General features: G+C 38.5%; 1 protein-coding gene across 3 annotated transcripts in view; it reads right to left on the bottom strand.

Annotated features, from left to right (window-relative positions):
* LOC131237013 (probable serine/threonine-protein kinase PBL21) overlaps positions 1 to 21,075 on the bottom strand; it is a 32,954-nt gene extending 11,879 nt beyond the window's left edge. Inside the window, exons 1-6 of one of the 3 annotated variants that reach the window (XM_058234623.1) lie at positions 20,417 to 21,075; positions 20,306 to 20,341; positions 20,027 to 20,220; positions 19,185 to 19,374; positions 14,142 to 14,533; positions 13,510 to 13,583 (exon numbers count right to left, since the gene is read on the bottom strand). In XM_058234623.1, the coding sequence (XP_058090606.1) occupies positions 13,566 to 13,583; positions 14,142 to 14,533; positions 19,185 to 19,374; positions 20,027 to 20,220; positions 20,306 to 20,341; positions 20,417 to 20,516 (930 nt within the window). In that variant the 5' untranslated portion in view covers positions 20,517 to 21,075 and the 3' untranslated portion in view covers positions 13,510 to 13,565. The remainder of the gene's footprint in view (positions 1 to 13,509; positions 13,584 to 14,141; positions 14,534 to 19,184; positions 19,375 to 20,026; positions 20,221 to 20,305; positions 20,342 to 20,416) is intronic. The other 2 variants (XM_058234621.1, XM_058234622.1) reach the window with 2 other exon arrangements.
* Between the last annotated feature and the right edge of the window lie 961 nt (positions 21,076 to 22,036).

Below are 22,036 nucleotides of genomic sequence, written 5' to 3'. Positions count from 1 at the left end.
TAATTTAGAAATAAAGATGCCTGAGGTGTTATAACAAACAGACTGCATAAAAAGCCACATTTGGTTCACTGCTAAATCAAATTGCAATAATAAGTTAATGAAATGGATATGGCTATGTTGCAAGTAGCTTGTCAGTATTCAAATTGAGGGACCTGACCATGAAAGGCAGTTATGATCCACTAATCTGGACTTTGAAAGGCGCAAAACAGAAATTTTGGGGCTATGTCCTAATTACATATACTCAGGGAGGTTCCTACAGTTTAGTCAATTTCCATTATATAGAACCAATTATTGCTATTCAATTCAACAATGCATCCAAAAACAGCCTAAATGAACTTCTGGATTTTATTTTATTTTTGTTTTGAAAGATGAGAATTTTATAGAACAAACAAGAAACCACGAGCATGAGTGAAAAAAAAAAAAAAAAGATACAACTAGCTGCACCAAGACAGCAGCGAAAACCCAACTTATTTGTTTTTGCTTCCAAAAAGTTCATTTATTCTTAAAAATCATACACTGCCCACTCAGATGTGCTATGACCGACCAAGATGGGGAAGTAGGTTGAGTCAGAGATGAGCAAGACATTCTCAACCACTAAACAGAAGCCAAAAATATTAAGATAATGTTTTATATAAATACATAAGAAATTCAAAATGCACGAGAATTTTCAAAGACGCAAAAAGATGCATAGATTGCTGAGAAGAATTCCTAGAACACCTGATTCTACTAAAAATTGCCAGGACCCACCCAGATCAATAGAATTATGCTGTTCATCAAGAAAGGATATGCACAACAAACAGATAAAAGATTTGTTTAAATACGAAAGAGTATTGGTAGTCTGCAAGAACCATATAATCTTCACTCAGCTGTTAGAGCGCTCATGTAAGAAGTGATGCAACCCTTCCACTGTTCTTTTTTCTTGGCACCCTATTTCAAAATGCAAAAGGGAGCCATGGAAAACAATAACTACAGCCTCCTTGACTAAATACAAGAAGAATATAAAAGTGATCACATTTTGCATTGTAATAACCCTAAATTCTTGTACGCATTCACACATGCATGCACATACTCGAGCACACATGTACACACACATCCATCCATGCATACATCCATTCATCCATCCACAGATACATGCATACATCCATCCATTCATCCACGGATACATGCATACATCCAACCATCCATCCACATATACACATCATACACATCAACCACAAACCCACATGACCAAGCATGTATCCATTAATCTAAACAAAGTTGACAGTTGATAGTGTATTGAAACTACCTAACCTTGACCATTAATTGTGTATTAAATTTGTCCAAATTATGACCATTAATCTGTGTTAAACCTGTCAAACTTTGATCATCGATCCATATACCAAATTAGCCTAATTTTAATGATTGAATTTGTATCAAAAATCAGCCCAAGTATAACCGTAAATTTGTATTAAATCTGTCCAATCTGGACCGTCAATTTGTATGTTAAATTTATCCAATTAGAACCATTAATTTATGTGTTAAATCTACCCAATCATGGTCGTCCATTTGTACCTCAAATCTGCCCACTTTTTACCATTGATTTGTACATCGAATCTGTCCAATAATTGATGCAGGACAATTAACCACTTGCTCTAAAAGCTCGAACTGTTAGAGCACGGTGAATTAATCTCTTTATCTCATAGCCCAGGCCCCACATCTCATGGGTTAGGACCTCGGCCAAACCCCCCTCGTGGGCTCCAAATCACATGGGTAATGCCTCACACGAGCCGCCCACCCGAGTGTGTCCCCGCATCCCACAGGCTACCCCACTCTCGCACAGTGTGAAATGCGCATTAATCACCCCCAGTGAGGAGTCTCGAACACGAGACCTCCCCCATGGGCCCCGCTCACCCCGAGTGTGCCCCCGCATCCCACAAGCAACCCCACTCAAGCCCAATGTGAAAATGCCCCTGCATTAATCACCCCCCAGTGAAAAGTCTCGAACACGAGACCTCCCGCTCTGATACCAATTTGATGCAGGACAATTAACTACTTCCTCTAAAAGCTCGAATTGTTAGAGCATAGCGAATTAATCCCTTTATCTCATAACAAAGGCCCCACATCTCATGGGTTACGACCTCGGCCGAACCCCCCTCGTGGGCCCCAAATCACATGGGTACCGTCTCACTTAGGCCACCCACCTCGAGTGTCCCCGCATCCCACAAGACCTCCCCCGTGGGCCCCACCCACCCCGAGTGTGTCCTTGCATCCCACAGGCGACCCCACTCGAGCCCAGTGTGAAAATGCCCCTGCATTAATAATGACCTTTGATCTGAGTATTAAATATGTCCAATTTTGACTCTCGATTGTGCCTCAAATCTACCCACTTGAGACCGTTGATCAGCGCCTCAAATCTGTCCATATTGACCATTGGATTGCATGTCAAATAAACTCAATTGTGGCCATTGATTGTGTGTCCCTTGAGCCATGTATGCAGACCCTTCAAATTTGGTTATTGATTGTGCAAGCCTGATCTTCGATTCATGTGTACATCCGACCCCAACCATCCACCCACTATTCCTACCATCCAAACACCCATCAATCCAACCATCCACTCATCCATATGATCCGTCCGCCCACCCAACCATCCAACTCACATGTGAGAGAAAGGAGGGGCAACACATGGGGCCTTGAGCATGAAGTCGGGGAGAGAGAGAGAGAGAGAGTGTGTGTGTGTGTGTGTGTGTGCGCCCGTGTGGGGCACGTACACATGTGGAGACATTGCTCTGCATGCACACACACCACACATGTGAGGAGTGGGAGCTGTGGAGCCCTTGCTTATTTAAAGGGGGCATGAGCGGGTTAGAAGCATAAAGAGGGGGGAGGAATTCTTGGGTAGATTCAAGACTGGGGCCTTTGGGTGTGAGTGATCTCTCACATTCAACCTTTTCTTTTTGCAAATTGTTCCTTCTCATTCCCTTTTTAAGGTTTCCAAGGTCTTATTCCCATCTTTCTTTCATTCTTTATTTTCTTGAAAATCAAGATTTTTTTTTTTTTTTTTTGAGTAATCTTTTACAAAGCTTTTCTTTCTTAAATACTTCTTTTTGAATTTATGAAAACCTAGAGTTTGAGCTTCATCCTTCACACTTTCTCGATATCTTCTTTATTTTCTCGAAAACCGAGATTTTTAAGGAGATCTTAAGGGTTTTTATGCAAATTTTCTAGAATTTTCACACTAATAATAACCCCTTGAAGATTTGAAGGTTCTGGTGTAATTTTCTAGAACTAGAGTATTAACCTGTACAGTTTTTGCAATTCTAGCAACGGCTTAATTTTTTGGAATTTTAAGGTGCCTTTTGTTCAGATTCAACAAGGATTTTGTTCCGTTTAGATTTTACAATTTCAAAGCTTTCTGCACTAATCTGTACTTTCTAGAAATTCCGGGGTTTCAGATGTAATTTTTTAGATTTTCAGATTCAACTCTTTCATTACAGATTTATGTTCTTTTTGGAATCTTTTGATGATTGAAAAGGGTTTGTGATACTTGAATTCATGCAAAGGATGGTTTATGAACCTCAGTGTTTGTGATGTTTTTGAAAAGAAAATATTGTATTATATCATTTGTTTAGATTGTTTTGATTTCAGCAAAATCATGTGTCATGGCAATTTATTGGATTGGATAAGTGGGGTGATTGAGTCCCCTGGATTGAAAGTCTCTAAGCGTAAATAGATGAGGAGATCGAGACCCTTGGGTTGAAGGCCTGAGAATCCCAATTGGTACATTTTTGGAACCTCCAATGATCAAGGTCGGGTGGGTAAGCATGGTTGATTTGCAACAAACCACTTATGCAGACCAGGTGTAGTAGACTGACCAATTAACATATGAATGGCTCACCCATTGAGTGAAGGTCAGATAAAGAGCATGGTTGATTTGCAAAATGCCACCTATGTAGGCCGAGTGGGTTTTGGAAGAGTGTCAGCCAGTGTTGTCATGTGCGACCACACATTCGCATATGTGCACATTGAAGAGGAAATCACATATGGGACAGAGGCATATGCGATTTCTACACATGCGATCGCATATGCCACTCGTGGGAAAATATGCGATCACATATGTGATGTATGCAATCGCAGACAACATATGTAGTCGCATGTTAGCCAGTTTGATTTTATTTTTTTTCCAAAATCTAGCCTATTTATCCACCATGGAGTATGTGGATAAACAATCAATAAAGAGATGTGCTAGTGCCCGACGTTACAAGGAATATATGGAACAAGACGCATACGAAGATACAAACGTAGTTCATGTAGATAAAGTCAATCCTACTCTCCTTACTTTGATAGGCCGATTTAGACCGCCACCAATGGCCTCGAAAAGAGCCCGAGGGCATGGGCCTATGGATAGATGGTGTAGACCATACTCGAAGGATTAGTGAACCAAAGAGGTCGGGGCAAAGAGCCGGCTCAAACAACTTTAGAAAACCAATATAAACAAAAAGATAGGAAAATCACTATTCAACATATTGCTAAGTGGTTTTACCAAACTAACATTGCTTTTAACAAAGTTAAATCAAGAAGCTTTAAAGTTATGGTTAAGGCTATAGGTCAATTTGGACCTGGGCTTAAACCTCCCTCATATTATGAAATGAGGGATATGTGCCTCAAAGCCGAAGTTGATTATTCACGATCATTTATAGCCAAATATAAGGAATCGTGGAAAACGTATGGGTTTTCACTCATGGCCGATGGATGGACCGATAGATACGGTCGATCTCTCATTAACTTTCTAGTAAATTGTCCAGCTGGAACAATGTTGTTGAAGTCCATGGATGCATCGGGCCATTCGCATACTGAAGAGTACTTATTTTGTTTAACTAACTAGATAATGTAGTTAAAGAAATAGGTGAGGAATACATTATCCATGTAATTAGAGACAACGTAACCTCATATGTAGCGACGGTCGTCTTCTTATGGAGAAGAGGTGCCATTTATTTTGGACCCCCTGTGCGGCCCATTGTACTGATCTAATGTTAAAAGATACAAGTAGGTTATTTTTATATATGATTACAAGGGCTAGAAGAATCACAGTCTTTATATACAAATACGTCCCTGTAAAAAAAAAAATAGGGGGTAACTTGCTACATCCAGCAGTCACCCATTTCACTATAACCTTCTTAATACTACAGAGATTACATGCAAAAAAAATCAGAACTTAGAAGCTTTGTAGTATCGGTCGATTTTACAAGTGGGCCTTGGTAAAAAAAGGCTAAAGGGAAACAGGTTTAACAAATAATCCTTTCGCAAAGTTTTTGAACTCAAGTAGTAAAGGCGCTAAAAGTATCTGAGCCCTTAGTCACTGTGTTGCGATTGGTAGATGGGGATGAGAGGCCTCCAATAGATTACATATATGATACGATAAAGAGGGCAAGAAATAAGGTCATGGACTATTTCAACTATAAAGAACGTAATTACAAGCCCATTATAGATATTATAAATAGAAAATGAGGCAACCAAATGTCATCTCCATTGTATTCGGCTGCTTACATCCTTAACCAAGTATGTTTATTCGCTTTTCCTAATCCGACAAAAGCACTTACTATAAATATGGTTGGATTTATTAATGTATTAGAAATAATGATTCCAGATGGAGAAGAACAAGACAAGATTTCAGCTCTACTGGACTTCTATAGAAAGAGTGAAGACATATTCTCAAGGAATATCATCATCATGCATCGGACAATGAAATTGTCGAGTAAGTAGCATGAATGTCTCAACTCTCTTACAAATAGTTTTTTTACAATGTAATCTACAAAGTCTAATATACCTAAACTGTTTTTCTCAACTAACCGGTGACCTGCATATGGAGTGGACCTGAACAGAAATGATCCAACTCTAAAGAAGCTGCCCATTAGGATTCTTGGACTCACGTGTTCTGCCAGCGGTTGCGAGCGCAATTAAAGCACGTTTGAGGCGGTAAGTTTAGAATGAAAATGTTAATACATAGTATGTTACAGACTTACTATTAGGTAATTGTAACTTCAACTTATAAGTGTAAGCTAATTAACGATATAGCCAATGTCAAATGCACTTTCTTTCATGCAAATTCACACCAAGAAAAGAAATCACCTTGAGCAAAAGAAGCTCAACGACTTGGTTTTTGTCCAATACAATCAGAAATTGCAAGAACAATTCCAGACTAGGAAAGACAAGCCTAGTTTCTCTGACCTAATCTGCTTAGATGAGCTGGATGGAGATAATGAGTGGCTCGTAGAGACGAATGACCCAATATTTGCTAGGGAGGACCTCACATGGGTGCAAGTTAAAGATGTTACATAGAAATCGACACATGGAGAAGATACTTCTACTTCCATTCAAAGGTGAAGGATAGAGGGGTGAGTAGTAGTAGTCAACCTGTGGAAAAGATTAAGGAGATAGAGGAGATGATGATGATTAGGCTGAAAATTTACCGTTGAATGTTCATGAAGTACTAATACATACAGATGATGAAAAAACAGAAGATAAAGAAGAAGTGTATGTGGAAGAAGGAGATGACTCGAATGATGACGATGGTGGTGGTGATCAAATGCCACAATGGCAAATAGATCAATGAATATATTAGCATTTACAATTTCGTATTATTTTATAAATGACTTAGTATATGACTTATTGACTTGTAAATAATATTTCCATTTTCTACAATCAATAACAATAAATAACTTCTTCATTTTGTTTACTTACTAAGTATTGATTGATATTTGTTAACTATAGTGTCAAATGTTGATGACTTAATGTTTACTTTAGTTCATTATTTAATTAGTTTTATTTCACTTCAATATATGTTAAACATATAAAATTATTTATTTATTAACTTAGAAAAGTTTCCCCTACTTTCTTATAATTTTTCATTTTTTTTAAAATTTTTCGAAAAAATTTTATATGCGATTGTGCGATCGCATATGCACATAGGCATATGTGATCGCACACGATCGCATATTCGATATGACAACTTTGGTGTTGACCAACTCGTATAAAATCGCTCTGATGTTTAAAGGAATAAATTGTGTTGATTGTAGTGGATTATTTCATGCACAGCTTACATTCATTCATGATTTTTATTCCATATGAATTTGCATTGAAAACTTCTTTTATTTAGTCTTTGATTTGTTGAGGGTTGCGCGGAAGCAAACACAAATTCAAACTAACAAGACGAAATCAAACGAAAGCAAAACATATAGAGAAAATGCAAATTTTACGTGGACAAACCCTCACGAGAAAAAAAAAAAAAAAACCACTGCACAAAGCAACAAACAATCCACTATGAAAGCAATATTACAAGAGATGGATGGACTTACCGATCCAAACAACCCTAAAAACCTCCTTGAAAACCCTAACAATGCTCTTGAACCCTTAGAAACGTCTTAGAGAACCTTAACCATACCCTAATCCCGATTACACCCGATATATATAATACCACAACCAAAATAGAAACAAATTGTGCACTTACACAATTCTACGCGCACCTTCAATAGGACCTTCGATGGCATCGAAGGCGAACAGTCAATGACATCGAAACACCTTCAATGCCATCAAGTATCAACCTCAAAACTGTCCAGCAATCAACTAGGATTTTTTCAAATTTTCTCGATGGGATTGAGCATCTATTGATGGCATTAAACACAAACAAGTAACCGGAAGTCGACCTTCTATTATTCACACTACCTACGTGATCCAAATCAACATGTTTTATCAACTTGTCCTCTAACTTTTCGAACGTCAAGACGTCGTCCATTGTACCTCGAATATACCGAAGTAACCATTTCACTGCCTCCTAGAGTTACTTGCCAAGGTTAGCCATGTATCTGCTAACAACACCCACCACAGGTGAATGCAATAGCTAGTTTCATAGAAACCATGGCATAATCAAATTGCCAACGACGCTCAAATAGGGTACACGAGATATCACTTACTTTTCTTCATTTGTAGTAGAACATTGTTCAAAAAAAAGCTTAAAGTGAGAAGCATAGAGTGTGCTAACCAGTTTCATCTTGCCCATACCGAACTTAACCAATACCTTCTCAAGGTATTCTACCTGTAATAACCGTAACGTGCTCCTCTTTCTGTCTCAAGGTATTCTACCTGTGATAACCGTAGCGTGCTCCTCTTTCTGTCTCTGTGAATATCTATACCGAGAATCTTCTTTGCAGCCCCCAGATCTTTCATTTCAAATGTATCTGACAATCAAGCCTTCAACGTATCGATCTTAGATATGTTATGGCTGGCGATAAGCATGTCATCTACGGACAATACCAGTACAGTGAGTTGACCATCATCTAGTGTCTTGAAATAGACACGATGATCATACTCACTCATAATAAACCTATGACTTATCATGAAAGTATTAAATCTTTTTTACCACTATCTAGGTGATTGTTTCAGGCTATATAATGACATCCTCAACCTGCAAACTTTATTCTCAACCCCTTTTACTTTGAACCATTCTGGTTGCTTCATGTAAATTTGTTCCTCCAACTCCCTATGTAAGAAAGCAGTCTTCACATACATCTATTTTAATTCTAGGTTGTAGCGGGCAACCAGCGCCAATATAAATCTAATAGACACATACTTAACCACGGGCACAAAGATCTCGTTGAAGTCAACACCCTCCTTCTGCACATACCCTTTCACGACCAACCTTACTTTGTATCTATCCTACTTCTTGAAGATCCACTTGTAATTGATCGACTTTCGCCCCATTGGAAGCTCCACCAACTCTCATGTCTCATTCTTGTGCAAAGAATCAATCCCATCATGCATGGTCGTCATCTACTTCTCAACATCAGAACCATTTAATGCTTCTTGGAAGCAAGACGAATCCCCATAATCCATAATGAAAGCGAATGCAATATTGGAGTCATCCCTACATCTTACTAGCAATTTGCGATCTCTCAGCGGATTTCTTTTGAGAGGCGGTTGCTCCACCTGCTCCTGTAGTTCTATCTGCAGCTCATCTTCAAATTGTGTCTCACCCTTTTCAATTTTAACGTTGATCACTGCCAATTTTTCGATTTCCTTACTTTCGTCCTTGTAGAACAAGAAATCCTCATCAAATCTGATGTCGCGACTCAAGTGATTTTCCAAGTGACCCGGAAGTACAGTTTGTACCCTTTTACGCCATTAGTATAGCCCACAAAGGTAAGTTTCTTTGCTCTTTGGTCTAGCTCATCTCTCTCAACTAATGGTACATGAGAGTAAGTGTCGCAACCAAATACACACAATTCTGAGTAGTTAAAATCATGACCGCTCCACACTTCTTCAAGGATTTTACAGTCTATTGCCTTAGACGAGGACCTATTCACCATATAACAAGATGTATTCACGGCTTCAGTCCACAACTCCTTACCCAATCCAACATTACTCAGCGTGCTTCAAGCTCTCTCCAAGAGAGTTCGATTCATACGTTCCGCTACACCATTCTGTTCAGGTACGTGCCTCACTGTATTGTGCCCTGTAATCCCCTCATCTATACAAAACTGAATGGATTCATTTGAAGTGAATTCACCTCCATTGTTTGTCCTTAGAACATTCAGTTTCTATCATGTTTACTTCTCAACCATTGCCTTTCCATACCTTAAATGTAGCGAATACATCGGATTTATTTTTCAGGAAATAAACTCACACCTTCTTAGAGTAGTCATCGATGAATGAAACAAAAAATGATGACCCTCAAGCGAAAACAACAGGTGATAGGCCCCATAATTTCAATGCACACACTCAAGCACTCCTTTACATATATGCTTTCCAGTCTTAAAAGTTAGTCGAGATTGTTTATCATATATGCAATGTTCACATATATGAAAATCGACGTTTTTAAAAATATGAATCAAGTTACGAGCAGAAAGTACTTCCATGTTGCGCTTGATCATGTGGCCCAGACGAGCATGCCACAAAAGTGTCAATGCGGACTCCACTACAAACGTTGCAGCTTCACCCGATACGATATTCCTGATCAACTTGTAAAGATTGTTATTCCACAGTGCTTTCATCATTACGAGAGCACTTGTAGAAACTGTAATGACCTAATCAAAACCAGTGAACTTGCACCCGAGTGTCTTTAGTGCCCCAACAGAGAAGATTCTTTCTAAGGTCAGGAACGTGTCTCACATCCGTTAAGATACGCTCCACCCCATTAAACATCCTGATGCGTACCGAACCAATACCAATCACCTTACAAGCAATGTCATTGCCCATAAAAACTTATCTACCATCATTCTTGTTGTAACTGGTAAACCAATTTTTGTGGGAAGTCATGTGGTATGAGGCTTTCAAATCCAAAATCCAATCATTACTAATGTCATTACTAATGTAATCAGATTTGGATGCGGTCAAGACATCACCACCATCCACATCCTCGCTAGATTGGCACTGTATTGGCCTCTTGCGTAGCATTATGAGACTTTTCTCCCTTCTGGACCTTAGAATTTCGACAATCCTTTTATGTCCTGTCATCCCACAATTCCAACACTTCATCTTACCATTCCCTTTCGATTTGGACCGCAATTGAGAATTTTCATTTTCTCATTCAAAATTCCTTCCCCTAGCAACCAACACATCTGTAAAGGTACCCTCGCTATTATCTTTCTTTCTCAACTGCTTCTCATGAAGGGCTGAGATGACGGTTTTAACATTGATGGTATCCCTATCATGGATCAGCGTGTCTACTAAATTCTTAAAAAATGGTGGAAGTGAATTCAAGAGAATCAAGGCTTGATTTTCCTCTTCGATCTTAACAACCACATTCATCAGTTTGTAAAGCAATTCACTGAAAGTGCTCATGTATACATTGATATCATTTCCCTCTGTCATCTTAAAATTGTGGAATAGTTTCTTAAGATACTAACGATTGCCCAAGGATTTCTTCATGTATAAACTGTCAAGTTTCGTCCATACCCCTGCGGCGGTCTTTTGATCTAGAACCTTATAAAGAACATTGTCCACTAGTCACAATTGGATTGAGGTTGTCGCCATCTCATCGAGTTCATCCCACTGTTGATCATTTATAGATGCAGGACGCTTCGCCTTACCAAGGAGAGCATGCTGCAATTCTTGTTGAACTAAAAAGCCAATCATCTTCACCTTCCATAGTTCAAAATTATTTTTACCAGTGAACTTCTACGCTTCATATTTCATGTTAGATCCTTTCGTCGACATGTTTCAGATTAGAACTCGAAACCCCAACATTAGCTTTGATACCACTTGTTGGGGGTCACGCAAAAGCAAACACGAATTCAAACTAACAAGATGAAAGCAAACGAAAGCAAAATGCACAAAGAACACACAAGTTTTGCGTGGAAAAACCCTGACGGGAAAAAACCTCGGCACAAAGCGACAAACAATACACTATGAAATCAATATTACAAGAGATGGATAGACTTATTGATCCGAACAACCCCAAAAACCTACTTGAAAACCCTAGCAATGCTCTTGAACCCTTAGGAACATCTTAAAGAACCCTAACAATACCATAATCCCGATTACACCCGATATATATATAATACCACAACAGCGCACTGACGCAGTTCTACGTGCGCCTTCGATGGGACCTTCGATGGCATCGACGGCCATCGAGGACCAATCAATGACATCAAAGCACCTTCGATGCCATCGAGTAGCAACCTCCAAAACTGTCCAGCAATCAACTGGGATTTTTTCAGATTTTCTCGATGGAATAAAGCGTCTGTCGATGGGATCGACATTTGCTCAATGGAATCGAGTGGTCTGTCAATGACATCGACAAACTCTGTTACAAATATATTTAAGACATTGACAACATGATTTTCAAGTTTTGCACTAAAAAATTCAGTATTTTGATAAAGATGTTTTATTCAAATCATATACGTTTTCTTTTCAAACATGTCTTGAGATTTACTCATTAGGCTTCATAACTTATCCTTTGAGATTTTAAATTTCAAGATCAGGGTCTTGTAGAGGAGCATAAGAAGTGGACGCTTAGCTATCTTTATTTCGATGGATAAGTTATGAAGCAAGCACCTTCGATGCCATCGAGTAGCAACCTCCAAAATTGTCCAGCAATCAACTAGGATTTTTTCGGATTTTCTCGATGGGATAGAGCATCTATCGATGGCATCGACATTTGCTCGATGGAATCGAGTGGTCTGTCGATGACATCGACAAACTCTGTTACAAACATATTTAAGACATTGACAGCATGATTTTCAAGTTTTGAATTAAAAAATTCAGTATTTTGATCAAGATGTTTTATTCAAATCCGATATGTTTTCTTTTCAAACTTTTCTTGAGATTTACTCATTAGGCTTCATAACTTACCCTTTGAGATTTTAAATTTTAGGATCAGGGTCTTGTAGAGGAGCATAAGAAGTGAACGCTTAGCTATCTTTATTTTTGTTTTAAATTTAGTTTCCTTTAGAGTTTCAAATTCAATTGTAAAGAACTTGAAGTAGAAAGTTATATCTGACTTTGGATTATGGTGGTAATGATTTTAGTAGTTGTAATGTGGTTATTTTATTTTACTTAATGGTTATTTGGTTTATTTTAAAGAAGTGAATGTTTTTTGGAATTTTATTATGTAATGGTCTGTGAATTTTGGTTTGTAAATGTGCAAAACATGAGTCATGCCCTTCGGTGCAGGATAGGGGTCGATTATACCCGAGTGCTGGATTTCAGGACCTGACACACACGATTCAAGTTTCATAAATAGCTAAATTGATCAAAATCAAACTTTAAAATAAAAAAATAATAATAATAAATAATAAAAAAAAAGGACCTCAGCATTGAAGTCATGGGTTCAAACATAAGAGGAATCATATGGTCGTAATCATTAACAAAAATATAATTTGCTGACATGTATGGATTCAATACCTTCATGGGGATATCGAGCCCTTAAATGACACATGGATTGCCAATCATTAATCTAGACTTTGTTTCATATCACCACCAATCAGATGATCCCTATCCATCCAATCAATATCACAAAAAATGGACAATCAAGAGAAAATAGCAGTCCCATAATTATCTTGGAACATACTCTGTGGACACCAACATGGATTGCTTATGATTCCAAGGCAGCACTTCCATTAGATGATGTCAACCAATCTATGGCTCGCGAAAATACGATTATGACAAAATGGTGAATTGCCAAGACAAAACAAAACACATAATCCCAGACAAAACAAAACAAAAGACAACTAAAACCTTATGCCTTGTAATTGCCTAATCTCAAACCTTGATTTTTTTTTTCTAACTTAAAAAGTTTAAAAAATACTGTAGTGTTATTGTAGCAGATACTGTAGTGTCACCAAAAGATTACTGCAGCACATTATTATAGCAAGTACTACAGCACAATCTAGTAATAGAAACCTTAGCAAATAAAGAAGTACTAAAAACTGAAAATCAGCCCCTCCTGTAATCTTGGGAACATGTTTAATATGCATGAGACCCACAGGATGAGTCATATGGCCAACAAATTGGGCCTTTAAAACACATCAGCATTACCTTCTTCCAATCATTCGGGTTTGCACTAGCAGGCCTCACGTCCTAAGATTGATAGATCACAATGGCATGTGAAGCTGCCAAAATAAATTGCAGATCAACAAGGTTCATCGTGATGCTTGACCATGGCCATAGAGACAACAAGCAGAGTTTTTCTACAAGAAAGAGAAATTTTATGGTAAATTTGGAGAGACGCCTCTAAACGAGGTTTTATATCTGTTTAATCCCGATCCTACTGATGCTGATTAATATAGTTTCTAACACAGAATACAAGACAGCCACATGAAATGCAACAACAACATGTACAAAATTCCTGTACATCAGCAAACTAATGCTTGCTAATGACCTGGGCCCAATAATTCCTTTCAAACCAGATGCCCCATTCTGTGAGCCAGCAAAGGTCATAAGAATGTGCAGTTCACTTTCACTTCCAACACATAATCAGTGCACTCAGATCTCCCACCATCCAAAGATTGGGTTGGAAATCCAACATGTAAGATCATACTTTGGCATTGTGTTGTGATGCACACCCACTATAATTGGATGATGGAGAAAATGCTACTGATTGTGTGTACATGATCTTTTCCCAATATGTAAAACTTATGTTTAGGTTTCAAGATGCTGAAGTAACCTACCCAAGCTACTAGATTCTGCTCTCCTGATTTCCTGGAGGTGTCGAGTGCCTTACGTCCTGTGATCAGCTCCAACAGAACCACACCAAAGCTATACACATCTGATTTGAGAGTCAGCTTACCAGACATCGCATATTCCGGAGCACAGTATCCATATGTACCCATCACCCTCGTCGAAACATGAGTCTTGTCACCCACAGGGCCAAGCTTAGCAAGCCCAAAATCGGAAAGCTTGGGATTGAAATCATTGTCCAACAAAATATTTGCAGATTTCAAATCCCGATAAATAATAGGTGGGTTAGCTTTGACATGCAAATACTCAAGACCTCGAGCAGCACCGATTGCAATCTTGATCCGTGTGTTCCATCCAAGTGGCTCTTGGTGAGGTCGCAGATCTGAAGAAAAAAAAGTTACTAGTTTTTCAATGACGACATATTAATGGTTTAGGTAATAAAACAACCCTTACAAATAAAAGATAATGCAGAACTTGTTATCTTGCAGACAAGCTGTCTCAAAGGACAAACTTAAAGAATGTCAATTGATATTATAGAACAAAATCTAGGACCGTTGAGACTTCTTAATGATTGCTAATCCAATGTATGCAGACAATTATAGGAAGCAAGAATAAGAAGCAATGCAGATCTTTCACTAATTGGTAGGCAATCAACCATGCAGGTAGGTACATAAAAAGTACATATACCATGACATTGTTGATTTATCAGGCATCAAAATTGCTAAAGCCATGCCCAAGAACAGTACAGGTAGATTACATTCAAGGTTACGGATCAATTTTTGGAGAATAAATCCACATGTTCCTAAAACGCTAACAATGGAAATGGTGTGAAGAGATGCCCTATAATCCTTGCCTACCCATGGAAGACAGCCATCATAGGGAAGCATTGAGAGATCTAACAGCACTACAGTTTGGTATATTCCAAAAGGGACAAAGTACTGAACAGTTTTAACTTGGCTAGGCAAACTTGTAAATAGTAGTGACCTGATTGGTTCAGATTGAATACTTCACAAACTGAAGCAAACGACATTTATATGTGAAATGTATCAGTTCGGTTCTCTTTCCTACATTGAGTGAAACAAGAAATGTACAAAACTCAGTTTTAAAGGACTGATTTGTTTTTTCAAGGTAACTTTATGCTAGGCAAACAAATGAAGAGAGAGAACAAATGAGGAAACAGCATTAAGCTCCTACAAATACTCAGTAAAGATGGCTCCTTTAAAAAATTCTAGAAATGCAAAATAATATAAAAGCATTTCGTGTTGTAAGCATGGGCCTTAGAACTTACCCTTCCTACTTCTAAAGTTTTGGTAACCAAATTAACAGGCACTGTTTTAAATATCGACAATATCGGCCAATATATCCCACGATATATCTAGTATCCCACTAGTGCGATACGAAACGCACAAGTAGTGCGATACATCCCACATGTTCAATATAGTGAGCATTTTCGAATTTCAATGCTCTTATTTTCTGTAAATCATATTAAATTAGTGTCAAATTATTACAAATTCATGATTTTTCATGTTCTGCATGAAAAATCATGGATTGGGAGCTTCGATTTCGAGATTTGGAGGAGATGGGCCGAGTTGCAAAAAATCAAAAAAAAAAATCAGAATTTTCCAATTTCTTGCAAATCGTTTGCAATCTTTGTGTTCAAACATCACATCAAACATGTCTGTAACCTAATCTAGTGATTCTTCTTTTGCTTTTGAATGTATTGCTTGTGTTTCCACACGTCTTCTTACATTTATAAATTATATGAATAGACATTGAATATACTTGCATCAATTCAGTTAGACAACACATAGATTAGGAAGGACCCCATACAAAGAAAACATATTATGTGTACTTCTTTGTTGTAATGTTTTGATTTATAAGTGTGTATTGATGTCTTTTTTAACAATCACCGAAGTTTCATCGAAAAATTCAACCAATTCCCCAATGTTTCCCCATGTTTCCAACAACAGCGATACATTACACGATACAACTGATATATCCCCTACGATAACCGATACGTATCCATATCCCAAGAATGCAATACGTAACGCGATACCGATATTTCTAACACTGTTAACAGGTATAATTTTTTGGCATAAAAACTTTCAAACAACACCTCATAGAACCACTTCTAACGTCACAGGGGTGCAAGGCCTGAAAATTTTCTCATTCACGCAGTAGAGGCTCCTTTGTGTATGGCTAAAGTAATGTAATAAGTCATTAAAAAACTGTTTTTGTTAAACTTAAAACAACTTTTAGACTGAAGACAATAAAAACAGGATGCTTTCAAACTGTTGGCAAGTAGTTTGATATACTTCCAATGTGGCTGAAAAAAAAAAGACATTGGATTCCCTCCACATATGATAAATCAAGTACCACTCCCAGAAAGATAATATCGAATACATAAGAGATCATCACAGTGGCCACTTGTCTTGCTTTGTCTTTAGCAGTAAAAAAGACAATTGCAACTGAAAGAAATCATCATGTTTATTTGTAATGGGAAATAGGCAACAAACAAGGAATCATCAAATGATATGTATTCATGTCCTTCAAAACTTGTGTGTTCTATATCAGAAATTAGATCCCTTCTTATCAATAGAATGCTTGTATTCTCAGATATTCCTAGAGAGGCTACAAGGTTGCCAACTCTCTTGCAAAAGAGGGAGTGAAGAGAAGGTAACTCAAAATCAGTTCATCGTTGACTCTACTTTGAAGTATTAGTTTTATTTTTTATTTTTTTATTTTTTATTTTTTTTTGTTTTTTGTTTTTTTGCTTAGTAAATTTATTTACCATTGGAAAAGGGACAAATTGCACCTACATCCCCTCAGTTATATGACAATTATACTTACATCACCTCTATACAATCAGTATCAAATGACAAAAATACCTTGTCTAATGAGTTCGTTCTGCCCGCATAGGCCTACTGTCATGTATAGATGTCATTCAAACTGCACATTAGGATTGCTCACCATAAAAAAACGGATGCCCAAAAAATTAGACTAATCCAATCATCAAGTGAGCTAGTCACAACATAGAAAATAATGGACAACACCCAAAGACCTCCAAATTCATGTAATGGGCAACCTTATGGTTGGATCATCCTGATTTTGGTGTGTACCATTTTTTCATGTTGGAACAATAATGTCGAATGGGTTGGACAACATTAGGGCTGCAACTTGGGTTCGTGCTAACCCCAACCCAAGTTTTGGTCAGGTTAGGTTGGGTTGCCGAGAACCTTGGGTTGGGTTCAGGTTGAAAAATGCCAATCCAATTTGAATTCAAGTGGGGTTCAGGTTGAGCAAATTCAGGTCAGGTTGAGAATACTAATATATTTGGGTCAGGTCGGGTTGGGTTCAGGTTTGGCACCTCGGGTTGGAATTCGAGTCGCATCAGCTTGCGGATTGGGTCTTCTTGACATCGGGATGGGCTCTGGTTGACCCTCAGCCTGACCCCACCTGCCTGAGTTGCACCCCTGGGTGACATACACACTGCAGTGGACCCACACATCTCTAACTAGTTGCATATGAGATAGGGCTAAAACAGTTAATTGGTAAAAGATAAAGGTGCCAATAGATGGTGTTTCCTTTTATGGGGAAATCTGCAACAGAACTTTTGAACGAAGGGGAGGTAATAATCCAAAACAGAGGGGAGGCATGTAATTGTCATGTAACAAAGGGGAGTTGGGAGCAATTAACCCCCTCCCCCCCTGATGCAAGGAAGGATGCGGGGGGGGGGAGAGATAACTATTCCGAATCCACAAAACTTCTCTGGACTCCTCACAGAGATGCCTCAAATCCACGAGGAAAAATAAGAAAATAGGATAATTCTAGAAAATTCATAATAAATTGATTGATGATGAAAAACGAGCTTACAACCTCTTCAATAATAACATAAACCCTAGGAAGAAGTTCCAAACTCATACTATTACTAAAACTCCTAGAAATCGTGACTTACTATAAATAGTAAAGTTACTATTTATATTAGGTTAGGTCATGATTTCCACTAGACCTCATGGTTTTTGGCCAAAAATAGTAAGTGTCCTATTTGACTCAATCATGCAATTCTCCTAATTATTCTAAGCACTTTTCATGTTGGACGCAACTCCTATAGCCCAACAGATGAAGAGTTATACTCAAACAAAAACTTACTATAAATAGTAAAAACGAAATTAAAACAGGAATTTGACCGTCGATCTGATGGTATTTCGCAAATTCGGCATGCACAACCCGGCGTAGTGGGGTTGGGTGGCTGAAGTAGCTCGTCCTACCCCAAAATCGTATATGGTACGTCTGATAGCTAATTCTAGTTTGCGAGATACGTCCATTTTAAGTTCTAACAGTCCGAATCATCTCCGTCTCCAATCGGGCCTTTTCTGATCCATCTTGACCATGAAAGTGCCCGCGACCCGCTCTATAAACTTACTATTTATAGACGGTCGTGATTTCCACTAGACATCATGGTTTTCGGCCAAAAATAGTAAGTGTCCTATTTGACTCAACCATGCTATTCTCCTTGAACACAACTCCTAAAGCCCAACGGATGAAGAGTTATACTCAAACTAAAACTTACTGTAAATAGTAAAAACGAAATTAAAACAAGAATTTGACCATCGATCTGATGGTATTTCGCAAATTCGGCATGTGCAACTCGGCATAGCAGGATTGTGTGGCTAAAGTAGCTCGTCCTACCCCAAAATCATATGGTATGTCCAATAGCTCATTCCGGTTTGCGAGATACGTCCGTTTTGAGTTCTGACGGTCCGAATCATCTCCGTCTCCGATCGGGCCTTTTCTGATCCATCTTGGCCATGAAAGTCACTCTACGTCGCCCGCCCCCCAAAAAAAAAAAATATATATATATATATATATATACACAAGCCAGAAATTAGTATCAAGCAAAAAAAAAAAAAAAAGACTGGCAAAACAATAAAAATTCAATTCCAATGAATACAAGACTGAGCTAGAAACCATCGAGTTACTGTTTTAATAAACTGATATGGTCACGTGATTCATTTCCCACTCAAGGGACCTACCAAACAGATGATCTCCCAAACAGCCCATAGACATGTACTCATAAACCAATAGCCTCTGATCTCCCTCAGCACAGTACCCGACCAGGTTGACAAGATTAGGATGGTGCACAAGACTTAGCATGAGAACCTCCACAATAAATTCTTGATTTCCTTGAAGTCCTTCCCGATTGAGTTGTTTGATTGCTACAACCTGCTCAGACAAAATCAGCATTCCAATGCATCCATCCATTGACAAAATTCCATAAAACCAACAAATAGAAAATTAAACAGAAAAAAGAAATAAATAAATAAATTATCCCACCCACAACAAATACCATTTTGACAAAACTCATGTTATACATTCAAAATCCATTAAAATAAAAATTAGTAAATATAAGTATTTGAAGAATTTTCAAAAAAAATCTTCGATTTTTCTACTATCAATGATCAAAAGAAGAAGGGAGAATCGAATCCATTGCACAAGGGAGAAGCACTGCACAGAGTCCATGGTCAAACCATTCATATCATGGGCCTTACCATGAACAGACCACTTTACAAAATCTGCATTGATCAGATGATCTTGACCACAAAAGAACAACGGATAAGGAATGGAAAATCTTAGCCACAAAAGCATAATCTAAACTAATTGGATGCGTGGGATTCTCCAATTAATCGGATTTCAGGAAGCTCCCCATCCACAATAGGACCCACCCAATGAATGGTCCAATCACCGAAAAAGAATAACATGTGCCCTGTTTCTGTGCAATTTTTCTAGTAATTCTGATCAGAACACAAAATTACAATCCAACATCATGATGATGATGATGATGATGATGAATGAATGAATGAAGTCAGACAATTACCTGGGCAGTTTCCAAATATCCTTTATAAACCTTCCCAAACCCGCCTTCCCCGATCACATTCGAAGCCTTGAAATTCCCTGCGGCCGTCACGAGCTCCCAAAAAGTAAAGCTCCTAATGTTGCTGCATTTCTGGCCACCACCACCACCACCACCAAAGCCCTCCAACCTCCCCTCTAATGACATCTTTCCTTTCTCTGAAAAAAATCAAAATTCCAAAATCATGAAAACCCTCTACAATTCCTACCAAATCAAATCAATCCTGACGATCAGTTTCCTTACCGATACCATCAAAAGACATCCTGTTTCTACCCTTGCCTGCAAGAAAAATATATATATGTAAAATTCGAAAAAAAAAATCATAAAAAAAGGAAAATGAGCGGGAGAAATTACGGGAGGAAGAGGAATCGGTGGACGGGCGAGGAGCGGGTCGGATGTCTTTGATCTTGTTGCCTTCCCTGTGGCGAGGGCTTATGCAAGGAAAGCAGCTCATTCTGAAGAATTACGAGAATGCCCCTGGACCTACAACCAAGCTCCTGTTATGATCCCATCTCTTTCTTCCTCCTCCCAAACCCTAGCTAAAATGCAGAGAGAATTCTCTGTCTCTTTATTCTTCCTTTTCTCGCGGCCAGAAATTATTAAAATACATAAATAAATATTAGGAATTATAAAACAAAATCAGGAATTAGATTTTTTTATTTTTTATTTTTGTTGAAACGGGAGCGTAACAGAAATGGCCCTAAAATGAAAAATAGCTGGAGTTTGTTTCTCGGACGGAGGTTTTGGACGGGAATAGCGGTGGTACACCGATTATTGCGGTATACAGGTTGGAGATGATACACGGCAACATGTGTGTATACGCCTCTCTGCGATTCTCGTGGAGAGTTAAAAGAAGAGCCGTGAGAAAGCGACGCTCTTCCCTCCTCTCGGGAGGAGATAACGACGCGCGTCCGTACATTCTCTCTCCTCTCACCCGCCTCTCTCTGTATATAGAAAGACGGTGGGCCTGTTCGCAATTACTGTTGATGATCGTTGCCTCTCGCTCTCTCCGTTCGTCCCGCCCTCAAATTTTATATCATTTATGGAGGGAGAAGAAGATGAAACATCCCAGCTCTGTCGGGTCCATCGTATTTCATATGAAAAATCCAGTCCGTTCATCAGGAGGGAATCATTATTTGAACTGTAAATACAAAATAGTAAATTTTTACAAAGCTCTTTTGAGCTACACCAATGAGAAAAATGTAAATTTCTCTTAAAAACACTAAATTCACCTGGTGTATCCATCCTACGTGTCAGATCTTTCTGATTTTTTAATATTCACTTCATACTGAGTATTTACATCTGATTAACGGGTTTGATGAAAGATTTGTAGATTCATTAACCTACAAACAAACCTATGGTTGGCATTCCATCTCCGCTTTCCCCTGTGGTGTGGCCCATCTGAGTTGTGGATGTCTTTGATTTTTTGGAGAATGGAATTACAATCGAAGTAAGGAACCTGTTAGACGGAGTGGATGTTAGAGAAATAACATAGCGGGACCGACGGTGGTTGGCCGTTTCCGGTCTGGAGATGATACAGCGGAGACGGGAGAGGGTAGATTCATCTCTACACAGCACGTGTGGCAGGGTTACGTGAAAATCAGGTCAGACCATAAGCAGGATCCAAACATTATTTTTTAACGGCTTAGAATTCACTCCTGTTAGATGATCCTGTACGTTCGATCTCTGCCTACTAAAATAACGGTGGGAAAAAGAAATTTATGCACTGTGATAAACCGTTGGTAAAATTAATGGATTGGATTGTTTCATGGATTTTAATTTTGAAACGTAAGCCATCCGTACTTGTAGAGGAATACGCGTGGACCCGATTGATACATCACCCCGCCACGCTCCCATGGAGGGATGAATGTACCCGATTACGGTTCTTCCGGCTCTACAGTGTCATCTTCCTTGCAGAGGGGCTGTGGGACGCGGACGCGGATTAGCTACTGACAGGTTGAGTAGCGAGAATCT

This window comes from Magnolia sinica, chromosome 2, assembly GCF_029962835.1.
Source record: "Magnolia sinica isolate HGM2019 chromosome 2, MsV1, whole genome shotgun sequence".
Classification (NCBI taxonomy): Eukaryota; Viridiplantae; Streptophyta; class Magnoliopsida; order Magnoliales; family Magnoliaceae; genus Magnolia; species Magnolia sinica.
The sequence above is the reverse complement of the archived record's forward strand: the minus strand, read 5'-3'. Positions and strand labels throughout refer to the sequence as shown.